The sequence below is a fragment of the Ostrinia nubilalis genome, chromosome 22, assembly GCF_963855985.1.
Source record: "Ostrinia nubilalis chromosome 22, ilOstNubi1.1, whole genome shotgun sequence".
Taxonomy (NCBI): Eukaryota; Metazoa; Arthropoda; class Insecta; order Lepidoptera; family Crambidae; genus Ostrinia; species Ostrinia nubilalis.
The window spans coordinates 3,581,319-3,595,104 of record NC_087109.1 but is presented as its reverse complement, the minus strand read 5'-3'; the positions used below and the strand labels follow the sequence as shown (position 1 = coordinate 3,595,104).

At 35.8% G+C, this 13,786-nt stretch overlaps 2 protein-coding genes across 4 annotated transcripts in view; both read right to left on the bottom strand.

Moving 5' to 3' along the window:
* Positions 1-2,895: 2,895 nt before the first annotated feature.
* Positions 2,896-5,764, bottom strand: LOC135082603 (dual specificity protein phosphatase 23-like). Of its 2 annotated transcripts, none has more exons than XM_063977383.1 (4): positions 5,614-5,764; positions 4,723-5,192; positions 3,691-3,814; positions 2,896-3,239 (listed from the first exon to the last, which is right to left on the bottom strand). In XM_063977383.1, the coding sequence occupies exons 2-4, from the start codon at positions 5,131-5,133 to the stop codon at positions 2,953-2,955; spliced, it is 822 nt and encodes a 273-aa protein (XP_063833453.1). In that variant the 5' UTR covers positions 5,134-5,192; positions 5,614-5,764; the 3' UTR covers positions 2,896-2,952. The 2 variants fall into 2 exon arrangements, with proteins under 2 accessions (XP_063833453.1, XP_063833454.1); XM_063977384.1 differs by lacking the exon at positions 5,614-5,764 and adding an exon at positions 5,381-5,532.
* Positions 5,765-6,823: 1,059 nt separating this feature from the next.
* Positions 6,824-13,786, bottom strand: part of LOC135082867 (dual specificity protein phosphatase 23-like) — a 239,321-nt gene continuing 232,358 nt past the window's right edge. Inside the window, exons 2-5 of one of the 2 annotated variants that reach the window (XM_063977628.1) lie at positions 11,974-12,001; positions 10,251-10,681; positions 7,741-7,864; positions 6,824-7,035 (exon numbers count right to left, since the gene is read on the bottom strand). In XM_063977628.1, the coding sequence (XP_063833698.1) occupies positions 6,884-7,035; positions 7,741-7,864; positions 10,251-10,681; positions 11,974-11,980 (714 nt within the window). In that variant the 5' untranslated portion in view covers positions 11,981-12,001 and the 3' untranslated portion in view covers positions 6,824-6,883. Of the gene's footprint in view, positions 7,036-7,740; positions 7,865-10,250; positions 10,682-10,751; positions 10,865-11,973; positions 12,002-13,786 lie in introns of those variants that run through there. The other variant, XM_063977627.1, reaches the window with a different exon arrangement.

Genomic DNA, 13,786 nt, shown 5'->3' with positions numbered 1-13,786 from the left:
CGCAGGACCGTTCATTGTGGAAAGCCTTTGTCCAGCAATGGACGTCATTTGGCTGAAACGAACGAACGAATTCCTGTTCAGAGGATTCTTTTCGTTTTTTCAGGCAATATTTCTTTTGCATTTAAAAATCTGAAGTTCTCGCTTAAGAATATGGTTCTCTTTTTGGTCTTGGTATTTTTACCCTGGGTCTACTATTCTAATATGAAAAATTTAGTTCGGCTTTCTGCGTCACATTGGCCATTTTGTAGCACGCGTTATTTTTCAGACGTTTTTTTCACGCAATATCTCTTTTACATTTAAAAATCAGAAGGTATCGCTTAGGATTATGGTTCTCTTGGTGAAGTCCTAATATGCCTTTGTATTTTTACCCTGTTTCTACTATTCTATGTTTGGCTTTTCTATTTTACGTCGGACATTTTGTAGCACGTATTATTTTTTTAGACGTTTCTTTTGAAGCATTTCTGTTCATGTCGTTTTTTTCTGGACTTCGTTTTTGATTTCTTTTTGTCGTCGGCCATGTTTCATTCGGATTTACTTCTACTGAGAACTTTTGATTCGATCACGCAGGGAAACTCCAAGCATGGCCCGCTCCATCGCCCTTTGGGTGACCTTGAGCCTTCTTATGAGGCCCATAGTAAGCGACCACGTTTCAGATCCATAAATCAACACTGGCAGCACACACTGCTCGAAGACTTTTGTCTTGAGACACTGCGGTATTTCGGACGTGAGTATATTGCGTAGCTTCCCGAACGCTGCCCAGCCGAGTTGGATTCGACGATTGACCTCTTTCTCGAAGTTGGCCCTACCTAACTGGACTGTTTGGCAGAAATGCAGGGCAAATGAAGGGCAGAAAAGTTCTCGAGTGGCGACCACGGGCTGGAAGACGTAGCGTGGGCAGGCCTCCTACTAGGTGGACCGACGATCTCGTAAAGGTCGCGGGAAGAGCCTGGATGCGGGCAGCGCAGGACCGTGCATTGTGGAAAACCTTGGAGGAGGCCTTTGTCCAGCAGTGGACGTCATTTGGCATTTGGCTGAAACGATACTTCTACTGAATGCTTTTCTTAGGTGTTTTTTACGCATTCCTGTTCAAGGGGTTTTCTTCAATATTTAAGTAAGTTCAGCTTTCTTTTTTTCCCTTAGTATTTCTTGTTCGGCGGTTTGTTCAAGTTTCTTACTTATTTTATGTAGATACCTACATAATGGAACAGTCATTGTTTTCTCTTGAGGTAATAAAACGTATTTTAAACCATAATGTCAACCTCCGCTTTTATGGTTAAAAACCAGAACTTTTCGGTCACAAATATAATATTTTTCTTGGCAAAGTTTTTTTTTTTTCATTTTTAGAGGTTTTACTGAAGCATTCCTGTTCAAGGGATTCTTTTCGTTTTTTCACGCAATATTTCTTTTGCATTTAAAACATGAAGTTCTCGCTTAAGAATATGGTTCTCTTTTTGGTCTTGGTATTTTTACCCGGTGTCTACTACCTATTCTAATATGAAAAATTTAGTTCGGCTTTCTGCGTCACATTGGCCATTTTGTAGCACGCGTTATTTTTCAGACGGTTTTTTTCACGCAATATCTCTTTTACATTTAAAAATCAGAAGGTATCGCTTAGGATTATGGTTCTCTTGGTGAAGTCCTAATATGCCTTTGTATTTTTACCTTGTTTCTACTATTCTATGTTTGGCTTTTCTATTTTACGTCGGCCATTTTGTAGCACGTATTATTTTTTTAGACGTTTATTTTTTGAAGCATTTCTGTTCATATCGTTCTTTTCTGGACTTTGTTTTTGATTTCTTTTTTGTCATCGGCCATGTTTTATTCGGATTTATTTCTTACTGAATTCTTTTCTTTGGTGTTTTTTAAGCATTCCTGTTCAAGGGGTTTTCTTCAATAATTAAGTTTTTTCCAGTAGAATTCTTGTTTGGCTGTTTATTCAAGTTTGTTAAGTAATAAAATAGTTTTCTGTAATCCCCATACATTTTTTATTACATATTACATTACATTATACATTGTTGATTATTGTTATTGTCTTAAAAGGCTGGATTGCACCGTCTTACAACTTCAACAAAAGTAAAAAAAATTTCGAACTCCACACAAAAAGCACTCAGCCTAAGTAGGTAATTTAAGATGCATCTTTTCGTGATGATCTTATACCTACTTACTTTTCACATGAGATGCATGTGAATACTTTGCTTTGTTTTCTAGGTCGGTAATTTGCTTCACATTTTGGATTTAACTTCTGCTAAATTAGTTTCTCAGGTGTTTCTTTTAAATCGTTCTTCAGGTTTTTCGTTCGGGTTACTTTTTCGTACCTATTACCTGCTCTTTAGAGACGTTTCTTTTGTTTTTTTGGGAGCGGTGGGTGGTATTCCACAATAGTTGGTCGGAGGGGTCGAAAAAAAAAAAGCATTCCTCGGATCTGCAGTCCGATACTGAAACCGTTAGGCTACCTATTGTCGTCAAACTTAATGTAAAAGTAATAAAATTTCAGAGACTAAAATTAAAATATTTAACTTGCATAGACTTGCGTTAACTAAACCACTGTTATTCAAGTAGGTAGGTACAAAAATTGTGGCATATTTGTTATAAGATGTTCATTTAATAAACAACTAGGTAAGGTACTATTAAATTAATTATTAGGTATTAAATTCTTAAATCTAATAAAATAGGTTAAATTGTTTAAAAATATCTTGATGGACAAAAGTTGAATCTTGTAAATGTAATAGATAGTCCGTTTCAAAACTTACGTTTATTTTATTAATAATATTATACTTTTTAATTTGTTATTAGCTACCTATATTTTCATGATTTGTAACTATGTATAGTTGTGTGCTGTAAAGTTTGAAAAAAACTTAGCACATGCTAGAAAAACTTAAATAATAACGAACTCAGTGCACGTGTATCTTGTATGTAATTATAACCAAATAATAATTGTTACTAACCATAAACTTAAAAATAAATGTGATGATTTATAACCATGGCCTTTGATTTTTTCCTTTTCTTCAACTGCAGAGTCTCGACCACTTGTTTTTCTTCTATTTTTAAATCTGCCAACTCCTTCAGGTTTTCGTCGTCACTTTTGGTCGATTCTTCGTCATCGCTGTAGTTATACTTCATGGAATAGTCGAAGTATAGTTTGTCTTCGACCAATCGATAGTCCGGTTTGGATATCGTGCCGCGCATGCAATCGTGGTAATGGCAGACAATTTTTTCTTGCTCGTACGTTTCGCAGGAACCTGAAATTTTTAAAGAAAGATGATAGCGAATTTGGCGAGGTGTTTGGAAACCTACGCACACGAGTTCGCGGGTTCGATGCCCGTACAATATTCTTAAATATTTATAAATGTCTGTGTAATTAGGTACGTAGTCTGTATAATACCTATCCATGTCGTTCTTACTAAAGTTTTAAGTTGAGAACTTAGTATGTCTCATGAGGGCGATAAGTAAAATAATTTTAGGGATAATAATAAAAAAGATTTTTTTTCTGTAACGTGGGCAGATTTTTTTTTCAATTGTAAAAGTAGGACCACACAGCATAATTATGCCACCCACAGTGAAATTTTCAGTGTCCCAGTCGACCATACCATCCCAGTCTGGGAATCTGGGATAGATCTACCAACATTCGAGTACAAGCGGGAGAAACCGCGGGCAAAAGCTAAGCTAGTAAGTACTTTAAGTAAGTCTCACCAGGCCTCTGCACGCGCACAGTGAGCACGGCGCGCTCAGGCGCCATGTCGCGAAAGTGCACGAGGTAGCACGCCAGCATCGTGCCCGTGCGACCGCGCCCGTGCCGGCAGTGCACGCCGATCACCTATAGAAAAAAAAGTTCATTTCTACCACTAGATAAAGCAGTTTTGGTTAAACCACTTCACTTCTACTTCTAACCTGGTTTTAACAATTCATTTCTACCAGTAGATTAAGCAGCTTTGGTTAAACCACTTCACTTCTACTGCTTCTACTTCTAAATTAAGCGACCGTGATTAAACCCATTTAAATTCTAATACTAAATTAAGCAGCTGTAGTTAAGTAACTCAAATAAATCCACTTTTACTTCTATCACTAAATTATTATTAAGCAGCGGTAGTGAAACCGCCTCATTTCTACCACTAAAATAAGCAGATGTGGTAAAACCATTTCACTTCTGCAACTAAGAATAAAGCGGCTGAGCACTTGACCTCTACCCCTAATTCAATAACTGTGGTTAAACCACTTCACTTCTATCACTAAAATAAGCAGTTGTGGTAATACCACTTCACTTCTATATCTAAATTAAGCAGCTGTGGTTCAACCACTTCCCTTTTACCCCTAGATTAAGCAGCTGTGGATAAACAACTTCACTTCTACCACTGAAATAAGCAGTTGTGGTAAAACCTCTTCACTTCTACCCCTAGATTAAGCAGCTGTGGTTAAACCACTTCACTTCTATCACTAAATTAAGCAGCTGTGGTTAAACCACATCACTTCTATTACTAAATTAAGCAGCTGTGGTTAAACCACTTCACTTCTATCACCAAATTAAGCAGCGGAGGTTAAACCACTTCACTTCTATTACTAAATTAAGTAGCTGTTGTTAAACCATTTCACTACTACCACTAAGGACCGATTCGACCAAACTTTTATTTTATTTTATTCCGAGAATAACTTCTGGTATGACTGGCACATTGCGTAGGTAGGTAGGTACCTACTACAATAATAAAAGAAAGTATTTTATATTCTTACCTCCCCTCTAATTTCTGCTCTCTCGCATATCTCGATGAACTTCAGTATCTGCTTCAGATTTGGCGTCCCGAACTCCTTTATTCTAATCTCAGACCATTTCAATTTCTTCTTGCATTCCAGGATCGGTGGTCTTCGCTCAGGTGACAGCGTAATTAGGTGGTCTACTCCAACATCAGCCAAATAATTCAAATTTTCAACCGTTTGCGGCCACCCCATGGCAGCCACTTTATTCTCTATGAACCATGAGAAGTTGTACGGCGGGTAGGATTCGTAATCTTTGACTTCCGGTTTCGCGGTTGTCTCTGGTTCCGGCGCGGACGCAGCTTCCTCTTTGTTGTCTTTGGGCTCGTCCAGATATTTGTAGAATAATTTTGCAAGTTTCACGTTGGTTCTCATTTTGTTTGTAATCATTTTTATGTATTTTGTGCTTCTATTTGAGGATTTAAAACGTAAATTGACACGATCAGTTTCTGAAAAATTAGGACATGAATTTAAAATTTACAGTAAAATTATAAAACAATAGTTTAAAAAATTCATTAAAGTTAAGAAAACTACTTTAATTAGTTAACTACTAACTGCTCCAGGTAAGTAATGCAGTAAAACACTTTGTTTTTGATTGGACCAGAATAAAATTAAATAATAATACATATAAAGGTACCTAGAAGGTATCTCGGAAATTTACGTGGCGAAAAACTTTTCCTAAGTATAATTAACCGTATCTAGTTAAAAATACATTTAGGTTCACTAAGAAATCTAAGTGCGGCTATTGAATTGCTTTCGAATCACAAATGCAGTTATCACAGCTTCTAATCTACTCTAGATTTAGAGATAAACTTGTCCCAAAACTTCACTTGCAACGCTGCAACGTCACCAATTTAACACTTCACTTACCGTCTTATCACTTTCACCACAAAATCACTTATCACTTCCCTAACATGTGATAGGTAAAGAGACTAGTGTTGGTTATTTTAGGATGCTCTCTATAGTTTGTTCGTAGTTGGTGAGGTGCCAATTGAGCGTATTGGCCAACGCTTTGGCAAGATACAATACTGACATTTACCAGGGTTGGGTTTGCCAATTTATATTAATTGGAATACGTCATGCACTAGAGAACTTTGAACTGCAATGGTACTAAGTCGTCACTAATAAGATAGGTTGCATTGTGGATATTGGAGTCGCAGGTTCGAGTCTTAGAGAGCGGTCAATGTTACTAAATACCGTTTCCGCTAAGTTTGCCGGTCGGTGGAATGCACGTCCTCTCCCCCAACCGCGATTAAACGCAATTACTTAGTGATTAAACGCAATTAATGTGTCTTATTTTACGCAAATACACAATTTTTATCAATATTAGTAAATAAAAAATATTTTCAATATAAGTAGTTTGCTATAGTTATAGACGCTTCCCTTCAAGTGACGTCATATTGCCAGCGGCAAACTTATCGCGAACTGATAGGTAGGTAAGGTAACGTTTTTGTAGTAAGTAGAAAATTAGGGGGTACGTTTAAGTTGCAATTTAAAGTTATTACTACCTATTATTTACTAATATTTAAGGACCTACACGTCAACAAAAAAGAAATAGCCAAGAACCTGCTACTTAATGTTTCTTATTCCGAAAATATTTCAACTTTAAATCACTACTTACACTACAAAAGACTCACTCTATTCGTAACGGGGTACTTGGGCACCATAAACCATCGATATAACTACAGAATCTGGCACAACACTATCTTGATCGTCCAAAACAGCTTTAACTAGATAAGTATAGCACAAGATCTTATCTTATTAAAAATCTATCCAAGTTATATTTTGCTACTTCTATAATTTACTGGAGCACCGAACCAAAATGAAGAAGTAAAGGCCGAGCTAAAATGGCGGCATTTTTTTTTAAATGCGGGTAGGTATGTTGGATTGGTCAACCGATAGATAAATTGACTTACCGTCAAAATCATATGAACTGAGCCTACCATGATTTTATTTTTAGAAAGACACTTCTAAATAACTGGACAAATAATTTGGAGCTTATTAGGTACACTATTTGGCACATTATTTTAAAAAATATTTTTATTTTTTGGGCCAGTTTGAAAAAAGTAAAACAACGACATAAACAAAACAGTCAACATTTAATCTCAGGTACATCATCACACATCACAATCATCACAATTCAATCCAGCACCTTTTTGGTGGCGTCCTTGGCGGCTTGCATGAATTCCTCCATCACTTCGACGCTCACTCCGAACTTCAGAGGGTTGTCCTCTGTCAAGTACATGAAGTAGTTGCCCACGGCCTCTTCGTGCTCCTCGGCGTCTAAGGACCCTGGGGATGGAGAAATCAAAGTATGAAATTGTATTATGACGGTCGGTTTGCGTACTGAATTACTACTTCATTATACCAGAGGTCGTGGGTTCGATTTCCGCACAATACAAACATGTATGAGCATTAAAACTTAATTTATGTTTGTATTGGTCTGGGTGTTTTCTATGCATAATAATGAATGTATTTACAACCATAAATAGTAAAAATTAAATGTTTGTGCCCATGCTAGTACAACTTTGTTTGGTTAGGGACTGGGTGGCGCAGTGTTTAATGTCTAAGAGTATTTATTTTTATTTATGTTTTCTTTTATTAAACTATCGCGTATTTTAAGGAAGCTGGTAAGGAAAAAAAATTAGACTTAAGAGCATTTGACGATTTGTTTATGATTTAGATTTTTTTATTTTTGAAGTAAAACAACAGACCATGTTCAACTGTTATTGATTTGCATTATTCTAGCCGAGTAGGTATTTATTATGTTTTTTAATGTAAGTAACGATCCTAGCCTGAAATCAGGCCTATTGGTCGTTGGGAGATATTTTTTAAATTTATTAATTTGGACCACAAACAGATTCACAATGTGTATTCTTGCAAGCTAGTTTTGTAGTGCTTATCATGAATCCAAAATCACTGGACATAATTTTAAAATTACGTGTATAATGGGGCGATTTTTGATTTTTAATGTTACCATGGATGGTGCTAGCTAACCTGGTCGGATCATCCGGATGACGTTCATGGCCTGGTCGGGCAGGAACCGGTGGAAGTGCACCAGGTAGCAAGCCAGCATCACGCCGGAGCGGCTGCGGCCTTGCCGGCAGTGGATGCCTATGACCTGATGGAACGACGACAATTTTAAGAGACCCTTAAATCTTACATATTTTGTTAAAAGTTTTATTTGTTTCACAAATATCGTGCAAAGGGTGGACGGCTAAAAGCATTGTCCGCAAATCAACCTTAGGTTTTCGTTTACAGATAAGTAAGTACATCAAAGTAATATAAACACCTTATTGGCTGGCTGTAATTTAAAGCAAATTACTTGGCCAAGTTACAACAGTGTCAAGTAAGTAGGTATTTATGACAAACTGAATTACACGCGGGTGAAGCCTCGGTTAAGTAAATTATAATATTTTAGTACCTACTATCCGTTCGCGATAAGTTAAGATATGACGTCACTCGAAGGAAAGCGTCTATAACTTTAGCAAACTATATTGAAAATATTTTATATTTATTAATATTGATAAAAATTGTGTATTTGCGTAAAATAAAACACTCAATTGCGTTTAATCACTAATTATTTGCATTAAATCGCGGTTGGAGGAGGGGATGCGCATTCCACGGACCGGCAAACTTAGCGCGAACGGGTAGTAGTTTACTTTGTGAAGAGAGCTCCGAAAATACGTCATGAGTCTCCCGATATAAAATAAGTAGGTAAGTATCTTTATGAATAGCACTAACCATGTGAATCTAAAAAGACGCGATAGATGACAGATCATTTACGAAAATAATAACACTTCAGTACATTCACCGGTTGCTCGGCGTTGCAAGTTTTTTGTTGTTTTGCCAAATAAATATTTTTAAAAGAACTCGACAGCCGTGCTGTCTACAGTAACATGAATGGGTGAGAATATTAATTGAGTCTATCGATCGCTACATCTGTTTGTTTGTTTAAATGCTAGTAAGAGATTACTGTAACATTTCTTGATAAAAAGGATAGATTTAAAAAAAGTTTATTTTAAAAATTCCACCATGTGGGCTGTAACAAATCAGCTGTGAGTTGAACCCAAGACTTTCCAGGACCAGAAAGTAAAGTCACTGGTTGGGTTTTATTAGCGGTCAAGCTGTAGATCCTGGCTGCACAGGAGTTGCAACGATGGGAATAGTCCCATTTGACCAGAAAGTAACTCTAACTACTAAATTACACAGGCATCGGTTGGTTTTAATTTATATCACACTGCTGAAATGATGTGTCAACTAAATTGCCTGATAGACAAAAGTCGATTTTAGCAGTTAATTTTTATTTTTGAGTAGGTGTTCTGTCATAATAACAGGCCGAGTATAAAGATAGAACTATGTAGTACATAATTTACTAGATTGAAATCAAAGTATCAAATAATAATAATTTTAAATTATTTTGTGTAGGAGTCAAGTCATAAATCAAACAAACTAATAAGAACTTCACAACAAGGTCGGTCCATCTACACATCCGTCTATAAATCAGTCTGTCTATTGAATTGAAACGTTACTGCTATTTGAAACTGAAACTAAATTAAAGAAGGAAGTGTTTGAAAATGTTACAATAATTCTCAATCTTATAAAAAGTGTCAGAAACAACAAAATCGTACCACGCAAACAGGACAAGGTCGATTAAATGCGTGAATATAAAAAACTGGATAAAAAGAAACTGTAACATTTAGCAATCGGTAGTTATCCTACTAATATTATAAATGCGAAAGTTTGGATGTCTGGATGTTTGTTACTCTTTCACGCAAAAACTACTGAACGGATTTTGATGTAACTTTACAGTATTATTGTTTATAATCCAGAATAAAATATAGGTTATAATTTATGACGATCTGTGACAAACGAAATTTTACGCGGGTGAAGCCGCGGGCAAAAGCTAGTAAAATATAAAGACAACCTAAAAGAAAGTGCTACGCGTGTCACTGATATAACAAGTCCTTAACTTAAAAAAACAAAAACAATAGCCTAGCTAGGGTGTGTACTAAATGTAGTACATGGTCTGTTAAACAGTTAAGACTGGTCATTTAACCATTAAGTTTCACGTTGACCTATTGTTTTACTTTGTTTTTTATTTTTTGACACGAGGCTTGTTAAGACCCAAACAAAACTGTAATTTAGTTAGAAAGCCGTTTATTGGAACCAAGCATTAACTTTTTTTTTAACATTTTCAAAGAAGGTTACATATAATTTAATTCGGGGATGCGACTAGAAAATATAGGAACATTTTGAAATGATGGCATATTAGGCGGATGGAGAAATACTGTTCACCATACAAAACAAGTAAAAAAGAGACGGCACAATTTAGGCGGTCCTATCGCTATGAAGCGATATACTCCAGGACGACCTAGGAGGACAGTTGTATAAAACAAGCAAAATTACGCCGGTTATCGTTATAACGGTCAAAGTTAGGTGGTGTAACTCAGCCTTAGAAAAATAACTTTAAATTAGATCATGATAATGACCAGGTTTTAACTTACCTCGCCATTTTTGTCGGCCCGTTTACAGACATCAATAAACTTTTTGACGTCATCAACTGTGGGTACTTCGAACTCCTCAACCGGCACTTCCGTCCACCGCAACCTGGCAATATCGTCCACTGGCGGCTTCTTGCCGGCTGTCAGTGTTACCAGGTGCGTGATACCCTGGTTGGTAAGAAACTTTAAATTCTCAACGTTTCTGGGGAAAGCCATCGCTGCCAATTTCTTTGGAATGACCCACGAGAATTTTAGTGGAGGGTACGCATCTACTTCGATCTCTGGAAACGGATTCTCTGGTATGATCACAGTCAAGTCATTTCTGATCTCTTTCTTCGCTCCAGCAAGGTGCCTGTCCTCCTGTTCGGTTATTTCTTCCATTCTGGTGTAAACTGTGTACGTTTCTTCACCCATTTCTGTGTCTTCTGTTTTCACTGCCACAAAAATGAAAAAAAGTTAGGGACGTTTGTTTTTTGTTTTATTTTTAAATTTCGAAATACGAACACAAACACTTCTCGCACTGGCAGGTTAGAGAGCGGACCATCTGGCACGATTTATGTAGGTTGACTGCCGAAAGGGCGGGAAAGATTTGGCACATCCTCTCTCTGGAGTGTAACATTTATTTCTGGAGTTTACAGACCCACCTTGACAACGATATTAATGCCAATGCCAAGGAAAAGTCGTACAGATTTGAGTCTTATTTTGTGGTAAATAAGAAGTGATGTTTTGGTGTTTCATTTCTTCAACATGAATTATATTTGTGTTTTGGGTCCATATTATGCCAAAGAAGTTGACAGATTGTAATGAAAATTAGCGCGTGTACAATAAAAATAATGCTTCGGCGGGATATTGTTTGAAATTTGGACAGTGACGTCATTGATTCTCAATGGATCGCTGACGTCATAGGATGGTGTTTTGTAAACATTCAGTAGGAAGATTATTTTCGCATCGCAGTATAATTGTTAATGGGCCACAAAGACGTTGCATGGATGCATGATAAATAGCGCGTATTTTCATCTTTATGATTTCCGCGTGGAAATTTTTTAAAGAGCGTATTAAGTTACCAATTTTCTTTATTCGTTGAAGTGATTTTAAGATCGCCTAGGTAGACTAGGGCTAGTTCTTAACCAATTAAACCTCACTAACTAGAAAAGGCAAGTTCGTCCGTTTAAAAATGTACGTTACAATAAGTTTAGAATCTACTAGAGAAAGATAGATGCAGCAGTGCTGACAAAATTTTCTTTCTTCGCAAATACTATTATTATTGTTTCACTGTATGTTTTCCAAACAAAATAAAATAAATAATAAATAAAATAATTATTCAATGAAAATCTTTTAAATTAAATTTTACAAATAATAAAAATATTGAGCCCACAAAATTTCCACAGCGTCGCCTTAAGAGTGAAAACCTCGGGAATGCATTTTTATCATATTTATGCATTTCGGTACAGCACGTAGTTTTATCTTCCTCCTGAAACATTACTTCTTTTACACTTAAGAGGTTTTCACTATAAGGTATCGACAGGTTTGTCACTATTTACTATTGTTTGATCATCAAAATCATCATCAACAAGTCATTTAGTCTCCACTACAAGAGCAAGACCCTCTCTTATTTACCAGAGGCAAATGGAGGATTTGGTCTACACTCCCCACGCTGGCCAGACGGGATGGCACCAAAGTATCACTATTCAAATTCTAAAAAAAAACACTTATTAAATCCACTTACCAGACATTTTATTTATTTTATTTTATTTTATTTAAATGCTGCACCTGCCCTTATCGAAACCAAAAGTAACACTAATCTAGTCCCAAACCACATATGGACAGCTGATATGCCACCAATACTGTTAAATGCGTTCTGCAACTCCTTAATTCAAGAGCAATAAGGTCCAAATTGGAAAAGCCTCGAGCTCTGTCATCGATAAGAGTGATGAGCATTAGACAATTAATTGTCTGATTATAATATTTAGGGATGTGCTTTGTTATTGTTTTTTATTGGCTTGTCGATGATTTGGCTTTATAGCGATTATGATATTTAGGGTAAATGGTTAAAATGCTGTGATTTACGAGTATAAAAATTGATCCAATCATACAAATGAAAATATTGAATGTTCCATTAGATAGATTAAATACATAATTTTGTGCACTCACTCGTAAGACAAGCATATTTAGCTTAATACTCGTATAATCCCTCGGGATTAACGGGGACTATTTGTTTTGCACAAATTACTAGTAATCTCAAAATAAGGTAAGAATAGACCAATGGTTGAGGCCAATGGGTTAGTAAGAATCTAAGTAGATTTGTACATACAAAATTAGCATAATTTGACTGCACTTCTAAATAAAGTTAAAAATAGAATTCAAAAATAATCTTTGATAATTTTCCTTCGATATTATTACTCACATCACTAACAGCCATTCTAAAACCAACCCTATCCCCAACATAATAAATGTCACGGGCCTATTTTTACACGTCGCGGGCCGAGTTGCGCAAACGCATAATATTAGAACGTGAACTTGGGCCGAGAAATTGGGTGAAGATAAATCTGTCAACGTTTGAAATAACCGCTGAAGAATGTTATGATAATGCTAACGAAATTAATAAAAAAATATTTTTAGTAATGACAATTTGATGACATCAATTATGAATAATTTTAAAAAATTTGATAGATTTAAATTATAAAAATAAAAACAACATGGAAATCTCTGTTATTTAGGTTTTAAATTGAAACTGGAATTCGAAACCAAATCTGTAAATCAGCTTCGAAACAAAATATTAATATTTATTTATGACCTTTTTATTAAAGATTTTTGTATGTGTTGTGCAAAAAGGGGTTAAGTCAATCGTTAATCTTATTAAGTAGGTACAGTACGGCTAGCACGAAAAACTTTCGAGTTCGAATCGCCATCAAAAGATTTAGTACGAAAACTACAACTGCGCCTTTGTGAACGTGTCGAAAAGTGAACTTAGTATGAGAAATAGATGCACGAAACTTATTTTGAATCAAAATTGTCACGTTATCGTTTAATTCGAAGGTTGAGTATCGAGTTTTGTCGAATACGCAAACAAATGTCGAAAGTTGTTCATGCTAGAGGTACAGTATCCAGAACTTACGAAAAAAAAAACAATAACAAATTAAAAAGTAAACACTGTAAATTAAATAAGAATATATTTTATTTCATACAGCACAAGGTCTAATCTAGCTTACAGTGTAAATAACGTATCTCCTACACTATGTTAGTCGTCTGACCGCAGTTTCATAATATTTGGACCATCACATATTGAGCCGATTTCATACTTTAATGATCATTTATTTATATTCATTTCCAGTACTAATTTATGTTTTTTTTTAAGTAATTTAAATTCAAGCAAAAGTTAACAAATCACGGTACAACACGCTTTACGTGATGATTGTATGTATGTTATTCTTTTTTGAAACGTAACGACTACGAGCGGTTTCACATTACGTCCGAATCGGTATGAGTAGCCTTATTTCTGACATTTTGCAAGATGTGATTTAGCAGAGGGACCAATGTGA